General features: G+C 39.4%; 1 protein-coding gene across 1 annotated transcript in view; it reads left to right on the top strand.

The window, feature by feature from the left end:
* LOC134541825 (mucin-2-like) overlaps positions 1-17,951 on the top strand; it is a 68,433-nt gene extending 50,482 nt beyond the window's left edge. The window contains exons 6-9 of the mRNA XM_063385520.1: positions 13,349-13,463; positions 14,351-14,511; positions 15,497-15,618; positions 17,838-17,951. Of these exons, the coding sequence (XP_063241590.1) occupies positions 13,349-13,463; positions 14,351-14,511; positions 15,497-15,618; positions 17,838-17,951 (512 nt within the window). The remainder of the gene's footprint in view (positions 1-13,348; positions 13,464-14,350; positions 14,512-15,496; positions 15,619-17,837) is intronic.
* Positions 17,952-18,401: the final 450 nt, after the last annotated feature.

Raw genomic sequence — 18,401 nt, 5'->3', positions numbered from 1 at the left:
ACACACACTTCGTACGTGTACTGCATGTTGTATCTAACCCCCTCCAACGCATTTGATTCTAAATTGGACTTTTAGTAAGGATCCCTAATGTTATTGAGCATATAGCCTTCCTCGATAAATGTACTATCCAACATTGAAAGAATTTTTCAAATCGGACCAGTGGTTCCTGAGATTAGCGCGTTCAAACAAACAAACAAACTCTTCAGCTTTATATAAAAAAAGTAATTTTCAGAACATTATTAGTTCAGCATTTATGGAATGGTGTATTAACGGGGTGGCGTATTGAGTATGATTACAAACTTTTATATCCTGCAAAATTTTATGACGGAGTTGAATTATCTTGGTAGCAATGAAATTAGCATGGTTGCCATATTTCAAGTTAATTTTCAAGTGTATTTATCTAAGTGAGGTTACGTTATTGTATTTCTATAATTTTATTTGCATTATAAATTATTACATTGTTATTTAATTAATAATTAAAATTAATATATTAGAGTAAACACTAGCAAATCTATTGATTTTTATTTGATAATTAAAATTTATCTCAATAATCTTTTAAAATAAATAATAAATTTTATTCGCGTGTTTATATTAATATTGAACACTGAATATTTATTAAAATGGTTTTATTTGTGGAATTTATGGTATCCCAACTGCAGTCCTTTTATTATTTTATGTCTAATAATTATTTGCATGCAAAATTAATGTTAGTGTTTTATTACGCCGAGTAGGCCTATATATATAAATTGTAACGCGCGTGCATAAGTATAAAATTCATGTTTCTGAACTCGCCTCCGCACACGCATCCATCCATCAGGCTGACGAGCCAGGCTTCTCGGAGGCGCTACGCCCGACTGGGTTGAGTCTCCGAGCCAGTGAGTCTGATGGCTCCCCGCCGCGTGGAGAAAGTTAATGGTAGCAGGTGGCAAAAAAAAGAATAATTCTCTGGGCGCCGAAAGCAAAGAGGAAATACGGCGATAATGGTCGGCGACTGAAAAAAAGGCACGAGGAGCTGTGTTTACGTTTAGGTTTCACCGTGAAGAAGGAGACCTCCATTTGGCCCATTATTCCTGAGACGCATCGCCGCAGCGGGCCGCATGGACTGCGTTCCGAAACTTCGTGCGCTCGTGACAGAGTGACGGCAAAACATTGATTAATGATTATTGAGAACACACTTTTTTTTTTTTTTTTTTTTTTTTTTTTAACCACGCGACAAGCAGAAACAAACATGTTCATTGCCATTACATTCGCATTCGCACTACAAACACGACAACCATCGATGCTTACAATTTAGTTTCAATGGACCTTTTTGGGAAAATATATTTTTAGTCAAAATTTAATTTTTATTCCGAAAGAAATCGCACTAATGTTTCACAAACATATTTAGAAAACAAAAAAAAAAACTTAAAAATAAACAAATTAATTATATAGTTATCATTGGAGAATAAATTTCTGACGCTCACTTCAGCTACTTCACGACCCAACACAATGGAAACACATAAACTTGCTAACCGGGGAGTCTATCACTTTGTCGTCCCAGATGTGTCGAAAGTGTTAGGTTGGGAAAAAAAAAAATATTCGTGTCGCGTTGATCGCGCCTGTCGCACTGTTGTGAGCCCAGCAGAAATCCCCTGGCGAAACTTTACTATTGGCTTTCTCAGGACATTCCGAGTGAACGTCTCACTTTCTCGTGGGACTGTCCCAGCTAGTAGCATAGTTGCTCCGTGTACTCTCTTGGGAAGAGCGTGTGACCCACAGTAAACTGCGCTCCGGGAGAAAAAGTTACGACTAAATGAACGAGAAATTGAAACAAACTAACTTTTGAAGTAAAAGGAGATCATCCTCATAATGGTTACAAGTAAAACACTTATAATAACAACCACTATATTCAATTTTTATTTTTACATGAAAAGTAAAATATCTGCGTTCTGTTGACGTTCGTACGTGATGCTTGTTATTTGGAGTGTTATGGCACTCAACGTGGCTCAGACAAAACGAACGCCATGTTTTCGTAACGTCTCGGCCATTTTCTGGAAAATAATCTTTTTCCAGTTCTACGAGTTGTTTAAGTTTCCGGCACAAAGTCAACTAAGGAATAATTTCTCGCGTCGGGAATAGCCTAGAGAAAAAGACAAACTACAGTTGTTCGAGGGAAATATCTAGTCAGAATAAAACGTCCATCGTAACTGTTTTATTATTTATATATGCCCACATAATAAGCTTTATATCGTTATCGGTAATGTCTTCCCGCACGTAATGGCACTTAAGGGGATTGGTGCAGGACAAAAAACAGTCATTCGTCAGAATTTGTTGGAAATGAGCTTAAGTGTTTCATAAATGCTTGTTTATTACTACTGTATGGCCAGCCAGCACGTATATAAGCTAGCGGGTGAGATTTGGCAGGTTAGTGGCGAGAGAGCTTCTGTGAGGGGAGGTTGTCAAATGTTGCAGCTCTGAGGCCTGCCATCTAGCGGGAATCTTTCGAAGGTCTTACACAATATCGCCTTTCTCTCTCTATCTCTCTCTCCAACACGGACACCCAACCAGCTCTTATCGCTTCCCATCTCGCCTTATCCTTCATTCTCGGATCAGGTAGCCGCCCTTCCCCGCGTAGACTTTCGTGTTCTCCAGGAAACCAAGACAACCTGTGAACAATTTGTCCAAAGCTGAATTTTTGTACTGTGGTAGAGTTGCCTATGCTTAATAACATACCGAAAGTTTACCACTGTAGACCTTGTGCGTTATCACCGAAAATTTGCATTTAAGTCCTAGGTGACAGCAACTTACATCAGTCCATTAAAATGCTACCCATTTATACAGTTTTTAATTTAGACTGTCCATAAACTTACCAAAATAATCTAGAAACTTTAATACACCCATTAATGTTAGAAAAAATTTAAATTTTTAGTATATATGATATAAAGCGATTAATTCACGACATATTTTTTTTTTATCTTTGCCACCCAGATAAAAATACGATTTACACCGATTTGAAGAGCCCAATGCGAAAAAATGTCTAAATACATGTTTTTAATTATACTTTTAGCTTTAATATAGTATATTTATAAAGAGTCTAGCATAATTAGTTGCCTCATTAAAGCTGCCCGAGCGTTGCAGTGTACTGCGGCCGTACTGATCTTTCACGGCCGGCGGGCTTTGAAACACGCTGCGTACTGCGACACTCAATAAACTTGGTCTTATTTATGGATTACTTAAAATATATTTAATGCATATGATAGGGTGTATTCATGTTACATCTATTGAGATATACATATTATTTTTTTATATATGAATGATTTTTGATACAATAAAATTAACAATAAACAATTTCTGCTTGGAACTTGTAAATCAAAATTCTAGAGGACCTCTGATTTTATATATGTGTGTTCGTATTTTGTTACAAAAATTTTATTATTAAAAATTATTTTTTATTTCTAATACATTATATTATTTTAGATCAGAACTGTGCAAAATTTTAATGTAGCCTATATTATAAAATATATATATATATTTAATTGTATGAAATTATTTTACTATATAACAATTGAAGAAAACGATACACCGTTAATGTGCTTGTTGAGTTTTGTCACTTTTATAACATAATTCGGATGATAATATTATTTTTTTTCCAGAAAATAAATAATACATAAGTTGTGTTGTAAAATGTATTGATAGAATTACATATTTAGTAATTTTTTTTCTAAGTTAATTCATTGGAGTGCTGCGCCTAGCTTACTTCGTTGAATTGCTAGTGGCAAAGAGCGTTGGTGGATGTTTTTGCAAGAGTTTGACCGTATTTTATGACCCCAGCTGTGAGAGGGTGTTCGTCCCAGAAATCCTAACGGTCAAGGAAAATAGCCTTTCTCTGTAGTCACGTACGGGTCTGCTACTCGCGCAATATCGTCAGTTTATCACAACTTTCCGGGAAGTTCTATTGTTGTTATTTATTTATAATTTAGAAATTAAAGAGTCGATCATACTAACCTTTTTACCTAAGCAAATTGCATCCTGGAAGATTTTTATCTACGTTTGCAGCAAAAATCACTTGCAGTTAGGAAACTTTTATTCTTTCAGAGTAAAATTCAGTCTGGAATTACCATACATTAAAAACCTTAGTTTTCTGGAGCAAAAAACGTCCCAGCACGAGCGACTTTAACACTGCTGCACCACACACTACGCAGCTTGAAATACATCAGTGGTCAGACTATTGTACCAGACACTCAAAATATACACATTTAAACCTTAAAAAAAAAAACACAGACAATATTTATGAAGTGATTTTGACGTTACGCTCAACATATTTATGTAACATGTAGTCAAATTTCTATAAAAAAATATATTTATTTCTTACCTTTTATGATTAAAATTACCAATTTAATAATAGGACGTTTTAACTTTGAGGTGTTTATCACAGTTACCATGTAGGACATTATTTTATATTACTTTGGTGCCATAATGAGAACCGACTTAAAAAAGTATTAAAGTTATTAAATTTACGAAACATTTTTGTGGATCATTGTAGAAATTATCATTAAGGACTCAACTGCTCATTTATTGGTGTGATCACAAGGTTTCATCGGTCAACTTTTGACGTGTTACTAAGAAATGTTCATTCTACTACTGTAAAAAATTTTTTCTTTGGGATAATTTTCCATGTATTAAAAATTTTTGTTTCTTAACAGCGAAATTCGTCTCGACCCGAACCTACTTCGACAACCTCGCAGTAGTATACACTACGCGGCTCGGATCGCTTTAGTGGTCAAACTAATTGTATGAGACACTTAAAAAATATACCAATTTAAAGATGAATAAATATGCAACAACGATTACTGTAAGCGATTTCCACGTTGGGCTCTTTAAGTTTATGTAAGATGTATTTATATTTCCTTAAAATTGAATGAAAGTGAATTCGTTAACTTTAATGATTTAAAAGGTCTATTTTATAGAAACATGTTAAACTTTGTGCTTTTTATCACTATCCTCAGATAGGGCAATGTTTCTAGATTATTTTGGGTTCCATACTGAGGTCTATTCCATAAACTGCATTTGCAATATCCATTATTGTGGATCGTTGCAAAAAAAATTAATTTTGGAATTAACTACTCGTTTTCGGTGTGACACACAAGGTTTGCGGCAGTACTTACACTTTTGACGTGTTACTAAGAAATGTTCATTCTACTACTGTACAAATTTCGGCTTTGGGATAATTTTCTATGTATTAAAAACCTTTGTTTCTTCACAGCGAAATTCGTCCCGACCCGAGCCTACTTCTGCAACCTCGCAGTAGTATACACTACGCGGCTCGGATCGCTTTAGTGGTCAGATACATTGTACCAGGCTCTCAACAAATAAACTAATTTAAAATTTAAGAACTAAATCGTGATCGTAAATTGGCCGCCATGGTGATTTGCGAATTTATGGAGAAATAAAAGCAGTTAAAATCTTATGTAGTTTCCAAGAGACATTATTACATCACCAATCATCTTAAGTAACAGGTTTACAAAATTTCAACATATTCATTAACTAGTCAGTTTTTTTTTCAAATGTGTTAGTATTAACAATCTGGACCATATCTAGTCGGTGAGGTCTGTATTGTTACAGACTATCTGTATTCCGGTATTTGGATTTTGAAGCTACTTAATGATTCGCTTTCAATGTCTATTAAAATATACCTAATGCTAATTGCAGGAATATTTCTACTCGATTTCAAAATTATAATTCCTGAACATTTGTAGCGGACACATTTCAATGTAACACTCACTGATTTTCGAGTTGTGTTGAGGTTTCGCATGCCACTTCGTGTACACGAGATGGCCCCTGCTCTGGTAACAATGAGTAGGGACACCTGTATTTCGCGAATACATTTCGTGTCAAGGTATTTCACAAAATACTGTAGCTTTTTATAAGAGGAAAGGCAAATTGTGAGGGTGCAGCAGTACTGTGACCACATTCTCATTGGCCTCGTCAAGAGCGGGACGACACCTCTCACCGCTCTCAGCCAATAACCACAGGAGAAAAGCTACAGTATTTTGTGAAATACCTTGACACGAAATGTATTCTCGAAATACAGGTGTCCCTAACAATGAGTCATCACAACCGGTGCCGTCTGTACGAGCGTCTTCACAAGTTATCCTGAAATATGTTCTTAAATATTAATTCAAGTGAATTCTTAAAATCCTACACACCTTATCTTAAGTGTCGTAAGTGAATCGTTATATTTTGTAAATCCATATAATATAGGAGCCACCATGGCGCGAAGCGATGGACGCGATACGAATATTTTTTTTTTACCAACCACTACATCAGTAAATATTTGTGGTTTCCATTCGCTATGAATTCAAGCATGTAACATTTGTACTGCTTCTTCAATTCGGCCACAGTTAAATGGGAGGCTCTGAATCCCTGAAAACTCCTCAACAAAATCAACGATGAATCACAGGCATTATAACAAACAGTTGTCACAAGTCAAGTAGCCAATGAGCAGGTGACATTTTTCGAGTCCGTAGAGGATTGACTATCGTACAGGTCATTAACAACACGCCCTTACGCGCATGGTTAATACCCGCATGAGTAGAGCATAGGTGCCCACCTCTCCCCCCCCCCCCCAAACACTATGACTCAACCCCCCCTAAACTAATTATGCCCCCCCCCCCCCGAATTTTTTTATGCCATTTTCTAAATGATTTACTCAATTATTTTATAATATTATACTTTTTTAGTATTATATTTTATCACATTTTGCATTAATTAAAACTGATTTTCTAATAATAATTTTGGTAATATCAGGTAATATTTCCATCCTGAACCGACAGATGCCAAACTGCTTTTGTTGAGGAAAGTGCGGGGTTGCCAATTTGATTTACAAGATCCCTTTCATTTATCAAAGCACCAGAATCGTATTTTCACATTAGAAGCTATAATTATGTAAATAATATATACATTTTTCTCGTCTTTTAACCACCCCCCCCCCCTGAAATATTAATGACGCAGTCTGCGTCGTTACCCCCCCCTTGTGGGCACCCCTGAGTAGAGTGTAAAGGCGTAAGCATGATACACATCTGGTCCTCATCTAACCGCGCACACTTAGATTTAACTCAGGATAGGGTGAAAAATGTTTACTAATTTTGCAGTCCTAACAGTCACCAACGAAACGCCAGCAAAATAAATAAATAAGGCCACGAATATTGTTCGTGAATGAAGGCGAAGCTGATACTTTGGAAACGTTACCAGCATATATTAAATAATGTTTAACTATTATTTACGTAGCTTACTTCTTAAAACTGCATTCATGTAAACTGATTTTGTGTGAGACTATGTTGAGTGTTTTCTGCTACACTTATTTTTCTGAAAAAAAGTATATTGTGGCTTAATAAACTTGTTAACATTGATGCCTGTCATAAAAAATATTCAAACGTAATCATACGGATACATGTTGAGTATAGTTTATGAATGGTTCACGCATTGCTGGAAAAAAAAAGCATGTTTACAATTTTACACATCTTTATGTTGTCGCATCGCGTCCATCGCGTTGTACATACGCAACTCTGAAAAATAAATGTATGGTAAAAAAGCTATAATAAAATAATCTCTTATCTTTCTTTATTCTTTTTTCTAAGCGCTCTAATGGCTTTCGATAGTTTTGTTCTTTTGTGTACTATGCTTGGTGGAGGTTTCTTCGGCATTTTATTCCTGAATAAATCTCACGCTTACAACAAAAAACATCTAGCTAAATCACTGTGCTAAATAATAACAGAGAATAACCATTCAATTATACGCCGAGCTAGACCAAACACGTTCTCTTATCTACTGAAAATGAGTACGTTGACCTTCATATCAGTTTCGCGCGAAATCCCGTCTCCCCTTCGTAAACAGCAGACAGCTGAGGCAGGGTGGGAACGAGAGAAAACACTGGCTGCAAACAGTTCGGGAAACTGTCGCAAGGTGTCACTACTGTCCAGCGCGCTCCATAATTTCTCGTATCCGAGCTTGCACGCTGCTCAAACTTCTACAGTTACGTTTTTACTTTAGGTCCGACTGCAATAAGCTAAAGACTAAAATAAAGTCAATCATTCAGCCGACAGATATATTGGCGTTTGAATTACAAATGAAAACGCGAATGTTATTAAATTCGCAAATGAATATCACGCAATTTCGTAGCAGCTCATTTATTAAAATTCAAATTGTAAATACGTTAAATTAATAATGATTACAGATAAAATAATGGTCACAGTCATATCTCCCGTGTCTGAAAATTTATCTGCGAAAGTTTTACCACTGAATTCTTTATAGTTTATTAATAAAGCTTGAATTAAAGAAATTCCCGAAAATCAGCAATAACTTAATTAAAATAAAAAAATAAAAAAAATAATTTTACACCAGAATGGTTCAAATCTTCTCTAGAAGCTGAATCATTAACAAATATATTGTTTTTTTTAATACGATGCTGGTGCACCAATCCCCTTAAATCAACGAGGTTTAAGAACTTCCGATGGTTTGAAGTACGTTTTCATCAAAAGTATATGGTTCTAGATTTGCTCGACGATTAAGAACTTCCCAAAAAAACTGTATAATCGTGCAGTCTAAAAAAAAAAAACACCTTATTTCCCAAATGGATACCACTAACTTTCCTCTCGTAAGCATCGGAGTGTTTTGCGGCTGTAATTTTGCTTCCACTTTCTGACCTAATGGAAACACGATACGATGAACAGTAATTACATATAAATAGTACATCAAAGTCGCCAAAATACCACGAAGTTGCAAACGGTAGCTTATAAACCATGTCGTTAAATATTGACGCAAAAATTATTTGGCCTTCGGGTATAGAAAGTAAAGCGTATACTTTAGTGTGGATTTTTTTTTTCGCACCTACTTACGCTGCGTGAATAGTTTGTAATTCTTATTCGTGCGCGCGTCTCATGTCTGGTCGCCGCGCGGGGCTGCCATTACCAGGTGATTGGGCGAGCGACGGTGCAAGTAGAGGGAATCAACGAGTTCGGGACCAGCCCGCCACGCTGCCGCCTGGTGGCCGGAAACGAAACTACGGGCGCGGGAACACGGCACTCCCAACTACTTCAGGCAAACATGTTCAACTTTGGCGCGCGGTCACACACAGTTGAACATGTTTCACGTGAGGCCATTTCTCATTTAACCTAAACACGTTGGTAAAGTATATTGTTCTGAACGATATCTCTTCTACTCAAGCCTCTGATTGGCTGTTGAGTGTTCAGAGAAAAAAAAACAGTCCTTTTCGAAAGAAAAAAAAATGCAAGATGAAGAATGTTCCTGGCACAAGTTAGTGCAATATCTTGCTGACTGCAACAAAAATAATTAATTTAAATTTTATGCTGACTGTAATTCTCTAGCAGAGGTAAACTTGCTCATTTTTTTTTCGAAGGCTATTTTGCTGACGACGTCTCACAACTGTTTCGTCAGCTGTTTCTGCCTTGTAAAGTTATAATTAAACAAAAACAATGCGGATTCATTATCCATCTCTGCTTACATTACCGTACAACCAATTAAAAGAAAACACGATTTTTTTTGATACACCTGATACAAAATATACACATGATACAAAACAAATAATATCGACAACACATTCTTTCGATGACAGTAGACATTCGGTTTTGCAGTTGAACACACTTCGTACCAACTGCCGTGCAAACGTACACTTTCGCGTCTGTGAACATGCTTACTTAAACGCGTGTTCACCTGAAGTAGTTAGGCGTCCCGTGAGACCGCGTCCTGAGTCTGCAGGTGCATCGGGGCCCGTCGCCTCTAGCATGGCCCAGAGCCTGCCTAACCTGCGGCGTCCCTCAGCGAAACAATCACTGCTCCGTTAGAAGTTACGGTGAAATCACTGCTCTGTTAGAAGGTACGGCACAATCACTGCTCTGTTAGACGTTACAGAACATTGAATGCTCTGTTAGAAGTTGCAGCACATTTTATGCTCTGTTACACGTTACAACAGTTTTAATGCTCTGTTAGAAGTTACGGTGAAATTACTGCTCTGTTAGACGTTACAGCACATTTAATGCTCTGTTAGAAGTTACAGCACATATAATGCTCTGTTAGACGTTACAACAGTTTTAATGCTCTGTTAGAAGTTTACGGTGCAATTACTGCTCTGTTAGACGTTACAGCACATTTAATGCTCTGTTAGAAGTTACAGCACATTTAATGCTCTGTTAGACGTTACAACAGTTTTAATGCTCTGTTAGAAGTTACGGTGCAATTACTGCTCTGTTAGACGTTACAGCACATTTAATGTTCTGTTAGAAGTTACAGCACATGTAATGCTCTGTTAGACGTTACAACAGTTTTAATGTTCTGTTAGAAGTTACGGTGAAATTACTGCTCTGTTAGACGTCACAGCACATTTAATGCTCTGTTAGACGTTACAACAGTTTTAATTTTCTTTTTTAGAAGTTACGGTACAATTACTGCTCTGTTAGACGTTACGGTATTATTATTGCTCTGTTAGACGTTACGGTATTATTATTGCTCTGTTAGAAGTTACACTGCAATTACTGCTATGCTAGAAGTTACAGCACATTTAATGCTCTGCTAGATGTTACGGTGCAATCACTAATCTGTTAAAAGTTACGGTATAGTCATATACTTTTCAATAAAGAATGTACCTCACATAAACGAAAGTTTCTACTTAGCTCCAGAGATAACTGGATCTTCGCAGAAGCTACGCTGGATTCAACTCCCAAGTCCTGTGCTCGGCAAGAGTTGGAAAATTTTGTAAAAAAAATCCAGGGCGATTTTATGAGGTCATGATCAAAGAAAGTATACCCCGTATCAGTAAATGGATAATTATAAACTAATGTTTTTACGGTGTACGAGATCATGCAGGACAGCGCGAGAAGAACGTGTGTGACAGTTGACTCGTGTGGAACTTACGTGCTCGGAGACAACGTGTCTTATATTTTTAAATATAATATTATAAATCGGAATAAAACAACAATATGTTGTGATTAATAATTTAAAAAAATATGTAAAGTAGAGTCTCGATTAACCGAGCTTCAATTATCCGAGGTGTTCCGGCAAAAACTATGGAAACATTTACTTGAGGACATAGGAAATGCGCCAACAGCTGTCGAAAGCTTAAAAAGAATAAAAAAAGTCTCAAAATATCATTTACTGGTTGGGCGAAAATTTTGGAGAAACATCACCCCAAAAACTGTAAACCAAGGCTGTTATCTTATTTTATACGTGTTATCCGAGATTTTGCTTAACCCAGGTATACTCTATTGTAATAAAAAAAAATTGAAACTAATAGCAAGCGTATATCCATTTTTTTTATCCTTCAACAAGTATCATCAACACTAACCATTTGTCGGGTATAGTCCTCCAGAGCTTGGTCTGGACCGTCAAACAGTGACGTGTTTGAATAGTAGATAAAGAAAGCTTCAGAATGAATCATTCCAATATTTATATCCTTCTCTGTAATTTCAGACCATGTTATATTTTCACCAGTTAATTCACAGAACTAATAAATCAAGGCTCAGAGACTTCAGTGTAAAATGTTATTTATATAAGATTTAGTATTCAGATTGTTACTTTCAAACCGACTAACTTTCGGATATAGTGACTTGCCATTTTAATTCGGGCTATGTTCATTTTAAAATTGAAATTATAAATACCTATTGCTCAAATGAGTGTAATTTTGTGAGAGGTGGTTTTACAGTCTGTAACAATCTTTCTGTAAGCAGACTACCCACCGAACACGGACTATTCTGTCCTTGTTCTTAAGGGCTGGAGACTGCCTCCCCTAGATTCGCCCTAGCTCGCTGAACCTAAGTCACGATATTTACTCAGGACCTCTAGCCGTCATAAAATTCTCTTTCGCCCGTACTCCGTTGTTTGCCTTGGGCAGTGGTCGTTAATCAAGTCTCGAGTCCGACTGAAACTCATTCGCTTCCCTCGCACAAGCAATGAGGCACCGAATTTTGCCGTGTTTTCCTGTTACCCGTTCTAACTTGTTTTAGATTTACGGCCAATTTGAGACGAAAGCAGCTCCTCATTAAAAAATAAATGTCTGAATACTATTTCAAAAGCAAATACCATGACAAATTTCTCTTCACACACAGTTAAAATGATTGACGGTAAAAAAAAAAAAGGGAATTGGTTTCTAAAACAATTTTCAAATATGCTACAAATAAATTATTGCAAATGCACTCGATCTTTCCCCTTCATTGGTAAGGAGTCACATAAATATTAATTTCACAATAATAAAAACAAATCAATAACATTAGCATCTCAAACCATGACCTATCCTGTCACTAAATCATCGCTGAGACAGCAAATTAGTTACACTATTCCTTTTAAGTAACACAAAAACCCGTCTGTAATGTGATTTTTTTTGCAACAACTTATTTTTTCTTCCAATGACTCACAAATATACTAAGGATCATACATAATTTAAAAATGTATGAGGAAAACGTATAAAAACAAACATTTTAAATAAATACACATTTTTCATCGCGTGTAGTCTTACCGCAAAAAATGAGAATTCCAGAGATAAATTACCCTACACTAGGGTTATTTCTTACCTTCATTTATAATATCTATTCATGGATTGACTTTCTAAAGAAAAATGTACTCTAGGGAAGCCCACGTCCTTGTAAACCGCCATTTGGCCGGCGCGGGGATGAACACGGTCGTCACATCGGAGAAGAATGTTTGCCATAGAAGCGGGAAATTTCGAAAGTAGGCACACAATGCTGTCTGGAACAATTAAATAATTTAGCTTTTAAGTGTGGTCAGAAAAATAAACTTGAAGTGTGTCTACACGCCACGAGGATACTTTGTGACAGTTCGACAGCGTTAAGTCATACAAGTGTCAGGCGTTGGTCTTCAGCGTATTCAAGCCGAACTGAAAACAGGAGCGTTTTATATATTTTTTGGGTATTTCAACATGAAAAAAGGAGGGGGGGGGGAAGGGGGTAAAAAAAAAAAACTCACAAGCCGTCTCAATTCGCGCGGGAGTGTGTTGTGCGCCTAGGCAGGGAGTGCACAGAGAAAAAGGTTTGTTTGAATAAAAAAAAAATATCTGTTTATATGTGGCGAAACAAATCTATACTTGGTGGAACAAAATATTTTGTTAGTTTAACCAAACTCGGTAAGTAACAAAAATAATTTGTTACACCTAACCAAAGATACATTTGAGTTGACAAAATCATTTTGTTGGGTCGACAGAATTTTACTATACTACAAAATATTTGTTTGAATTAACAAAATATATTTATTTCGCCATATATAAACAAATATTTTGTTGAGGCAAACAAACCTTTCTCTCAGTGGTGGGTTGTGCGCCTAGGCCGGGAGTGTGTTGTGCTCCTAGGTCGGGAGTGTGCTGTGCCCATGGCCGGGTGGGAGGACTGCCAGTGTGCTCGCCACATTCTCCGCCGGCGCTGTGTCTCCTGCCGGCTCATCTGCATGCCGTCCGCCGAGGCCCGGTATGTGGAGCGGCCGCCTGCGCCAACTGGGTGACGTGCATGACTGCCTCGCACTGCACGCGCGGTGCGACACTCCTCATTGGCGCCGACAAGCCTGCAAGACTCTGTAACCTCCCCTCCACCCTTCACGGTTACTGTTTCCGCACATATTAGATTACTAGGGACTGGAAAAATTCGCGGTTTCAATGACCACTAGGATAGACTCCACGATTCTCCACGTATTCGGGCATCTATCACGTGGTCATTGGCTACCGACTCGTGACACCTGTTTACTCCAATTCTTATGATTCGATAATTCTTTTGTTGAGTGTTTGCCATTGGCTCAGAGTCCTTCAGGTAATTTGCGGTCCAATCACTGACGCAGCATCAAGCTAAACGAGTTTGGTTTTCCAGCCTGTCTCGAAAGGAATCCGCGAATTTTTCCGTTCTCTATAGATTACTAAATTATCACAAAGTATTAAAAAAGAATCATACTATTATACGGTTAAATTTTTTAATATCTATGCAAATTAATGGACATTGATTTCCTAATAAACTAACTAAAATTTATTATAAGTAAAAATAAAAAGGAAATTGGGCCTGCCCAGTAAGAAATAATCAATCCAATGGACTGAGCTATATATATGTCTGAGAGAAACTCAACCAAACACGTTAAAAACCCCAAGATGTTACAGTGTTTTAAGATACACAGTCTCGAATAGTCCTAGGTAGAAAAATTCAAATTCGGTGGATTCGTCTCGCGGCCGGCTGAAGTACAAATTCCTTAGTTCAAGTTCTGTTTCTATGATCGGCCTGCAATGCACGCGGGGCCTCTTTTAGTCGAGGAGAGAACGTCAACGGAAGAGTATCGACTCGCAACAGCCGGTCATTACGTCCCCTCGAGTCAGAGGTCAGGGATCAGACGACATCTCCCCCGGGTGGACCGGAGCTGCGAGCAAACACGGTCACGTGGTTGGGGTGCAGTTGGCGAGGGAGGGGGTGTCCACAGACGGCCGCGCCGGGTACGAAGACTCGTTACTGCCGAGCCTGATCGGCCTCTTGATTGCGGGTTAGGACCACGTCGGGCTCCAGAGCCCCGCCAGGGGGGGGGGACACTCGGGGGGGGGGAATAGGGATTGCGGCTAGGGCAGGCACGACGAGAAGGGCCGAGATAAACAGCCCCGATACGAGAAAGAGAGTGTGTTTTTTTTTTTTACACTGAAGTGTTTCGGTCAGGCCATTGAGTCCATGCCGCGAGCCCAATTAGAATTATTATCCCTCATCTACTACGACTAAAATAGGGAGAAGAACCCCCCCCCCCTCTCTCTCTCTCTAGTCTTCATACGCGATGGTCGCAGTTCCAGGAGACTTTGCCACGGGAAAAGAGATTACTCGATGCGTGAGGATCTCGTAGATTCATATGTAATGAGGTCTAGAAGCGCGTTTTGACGCACCGCGGACGAGGATACCAACCGTGTGTCTGAATCGAACGGAACCAGCCAAAAGAACGGGAGCCTCTGACCTTGTTCTAGGGCAACGGACACACTCGCTTGGGGAGGATATGCAGGACAGAGGAGGCTTGGGGTGCTGTCATAGCTTAGAAACACAACTTAGAAACACATAACTTAGAATTTTCTAAGTTATGACAGTTCTAAGTTGTGACTTTCTACGTTATGACGTTTCTAAGTTGTGTGGTTCTGCGTTGCGTGATTCTAAGTTACGTGTTTCTAAGTTGGGTGTTTCTAAGTTGTGATAGTTCTAAGTTATGACTTTCTACGTTACAACGTTTCTAAGTTATGTGGTTCTGCGTTGCGTGTTTCTAAGTTACGTGTTTCTTAGTTATGACAGTTCTAAGTTGTGTGTTTCTAAGTTATGATAGTTCTAAGTTGCGACTTTCTACATTATGACGTTTCTAAGTTGTGTGGTTCTGCGTTGTGTGTTTTTAAGTCATGATCTTTCTAAGTTGTGTGTTTCTAAGTTACGTGGATTTTTCCAAGTTTTCTAAGTTATGACAGTTCTAAGTTGTGACTTTCTAAGTTATGTGGTGTTCCCAGGAGGCTTTGTTGGAGGGACCGTCTGGCTGGCTGAGCTGGAACACTGGAACACGGGTGGCATGCCTCACGTGACACGGCGCCAGAGGCGCGCGGGGCCGCCAGCCAGCCGATACCGTGGCCCGGTCTCTCGCGATCGTAACAGTACCACAGCCACTCCGCTCACTAGCCCTCACTAGCGTGTTGTGACTGTTTGTTTTATTAGACGTGAACTGGTTATAACTGGTTCACAATCGTGCAGAACCTGCCCAAATAACAACACCGTGGACCAGCGCACCTATGAGTGTTAGGATTCCACACAGAAAACAAATGAATTAAAGACACTATAGGTATACTCGTCGGTTTTTGCAGAAATATTTGGAGAAGCAGTGTCGTGTTTTAACTCCATATTCTAAGTGAAATAATAGTTGAAATATAGTGAAATCAATATGGGTATGCTTTACTAACATAATAGAAAGAAAATGCGTTGCATTTACAAATTTATTCTTCTGATAATTTCAAAGATTCTCGCTTTAGATGAAATGATTAACAGAATTACCACTCTAAACCTCATCACATCTTACAACTATGAGAGCCATGGACTTATCTTCGTTCCGCCAGGTTACTTTTTTTATTTTTTTATTTTTTATTTTAAGATAAATATCAGAGTCTTTCTATGTATGTCACTTCGTTTCGTAACTCCCAGAATATCTGAGCGAAACTCGATTTATATCCACGAACATATAGCTACAGCTTAGTGCGTCAGAGGTGAGTGAGCTGACATTGTCAGTCCTGAGACTGGAGACAGAACCAATCACGAAGCACGAACTGTGGTTCTCACCAACTCCACGGGGAAAGTCCAAAGTTATGATAATGACCGCTTGGTTGGTATATCACCCCCCCCCCCCTTCCCCTCCCCGGAAGGGTCGTGACCTGGGGAATGTGTTGAGGCTGCAGATGAAGGTGTTTTCGGGAAAGTCGTGCGTACGTGCATTTTCTTTCCCCCGCAAAACATTACAAATGCAAATTGCAAACTCCTGATACTTCCTACTAAAGACCAGAATTTCGAACGGCGCAGAACAATAGCTGCTCCAGATACGCGAGCGCTTGAAGGTGCTCGGAATGTCGCACCTCGTGAATTATAAACACAGATGGGAGAGTTAACGCTTCGTGAGTGCCTCGTTCAACGACACAGGCACCAAGGCGTACCTACCTAGACGCTAAGGTGGGCCAAATTGAGCGAGGCGTGTAATTGACCTCTTTGAAACATTTACAGCTTCGATTCCTTATGAAATATGCATGTTGGGGATGTATTATTCATCGGGCGTTCCTTTGTCGCTTCGTTCACCAGCTCTATTGCTGGTCGTGCCAGAGAACACACGCCTGTACAGAAGCGCGATGGTGCGGCACGGGTCTAGCACGCACCGGCAGCACTATTGTGAGAGAGGTCCATATGCATCAAGGACACTGCGTGCAGAGCTTCAGGGGAAAAAATTCAAAGCATTCATGAGGACTGCCGACAAAAAATATTATCACACAACAAATTTGTTTCATCACGTTAGTAAAATAACTCCCAAATTACTATAAAATACGCATTGCATAGTAATTATAGGTATTAAAAAAATAAATAATGATGTTCTTAATTTTTAGGTTATATTGCTACAAAGACTCAGTTTTTCTTCGTTATTCAGTGACCATGTCGATCACGACTGACATAAAATTTACTCCCTATCCAAACATTCCTATAGAAGTTTTCACTTCAAAAATCATGCGATTTTAAAACTGTTCAAGACACCAGAGCGGAGTGTGTTTAGGGAAAGTGTTTAAGAATGAGCTCAGGGCGGATGAGTGGTTCTGTTACAGTACTTCGTTTTTTTACACTGCATTTTTAAGAGAGGGAAAATTACTAAAAACGGGTACGTTCAGAACAATCTTTAGTCATGAAATACCCGGGGAGAATCTGGAGAGCACTCAAGGGGACTTGCATTACGCAATAGTATAGTGTTGTGGTTACCACTCAGATCTCATATTTGGCCTGTGCACAGTGGCGGATCCAGGATTTTGGTTTGGGAGGGGCTTGACCCAGCTGAGGCTAGGCTTTATCAAGGCAAACACTAAAACAATAGTGGACCCAGATGCTTTTGGAGGGGGCTTGAGCCCCTTAGCCCCCCCCCCCCCCCTCTCTGGATCCGCTACTGCCTGTGCACGACGAGAAGACTGCGCGTCTGTCCAGAGGCGACACCGCGCTAGAAGCACCAGCGAGCGTCGCACCTATCATGCCGCCTCACCGACACAGATACACGTGTGGCTGGGCTGGTCCACGAGTTGCAGATCCGGTAAGAAGAATATGGGCGTTTGCCAGCAGCTACGGCTGGCAGTTCGCGCTGGAGACGAGGAGAGGCCGACCACTGCCTGCCAGGAGGAGAGAAGGCCAACCACTACAGCGTACAAGGCCAGGGTGTTAACACACTACACCTGAGACCCACTCCGACTCCGGCAGTAAAGAAGTCGAGGCTTGTTTGTGGCGGAGGTGACGACTTCTTCGAGTCTCGAGGCGGCATCTGCCCCGCACACACGCGCGCACACACACACACGCACGCACTCCGTGTGTCGGTTTCTACGACACATTCTCGGAATACACAGTCGTGGCATCCGAAGCACCTCCCCCCCTCTCCCCTCGCCTACCGGCTGGAGATCAATAAACTTGATACATACAGCCGTTGAAGCGAGTCCCTGTCTAAACACCCGGCTGTACAGTCTGGTCTGGACAGGCACGCGTCCACCAAGTACAGTCAGGGCAAATTGTGAGTCAGGGGTATCCTGGGAGTCTTCTAGAGGTGTAAAAGTAACGAAAAAAAGTGTACCCGTATGTATTCGTTACTATAACAATTAGTACTCGTTACTTTCGTATCGTTACTCGTTACTTCTG

This window comes from Bacillus rossius (assembly GCF_032445375.1).
Source record: "Bacillus rossius redtenbacheri isolate Brsri chromosome 4 unlocalized genomic scaffold, Brsri_v3 Brsri_v3_scf4_2, whole genome shotgun sequence".
Classification (NCBI taxonomy): Eukaryota; Metazoa; Arthropoda; class Insecta; order Phasmatodea; family Bacillidae; genus Bacillus; species Bacillus rossius.
Note: the sequence above shows the minus strand (reverse complement) of the source record. Positions and strands in the feature narration are given on the sequence as shown.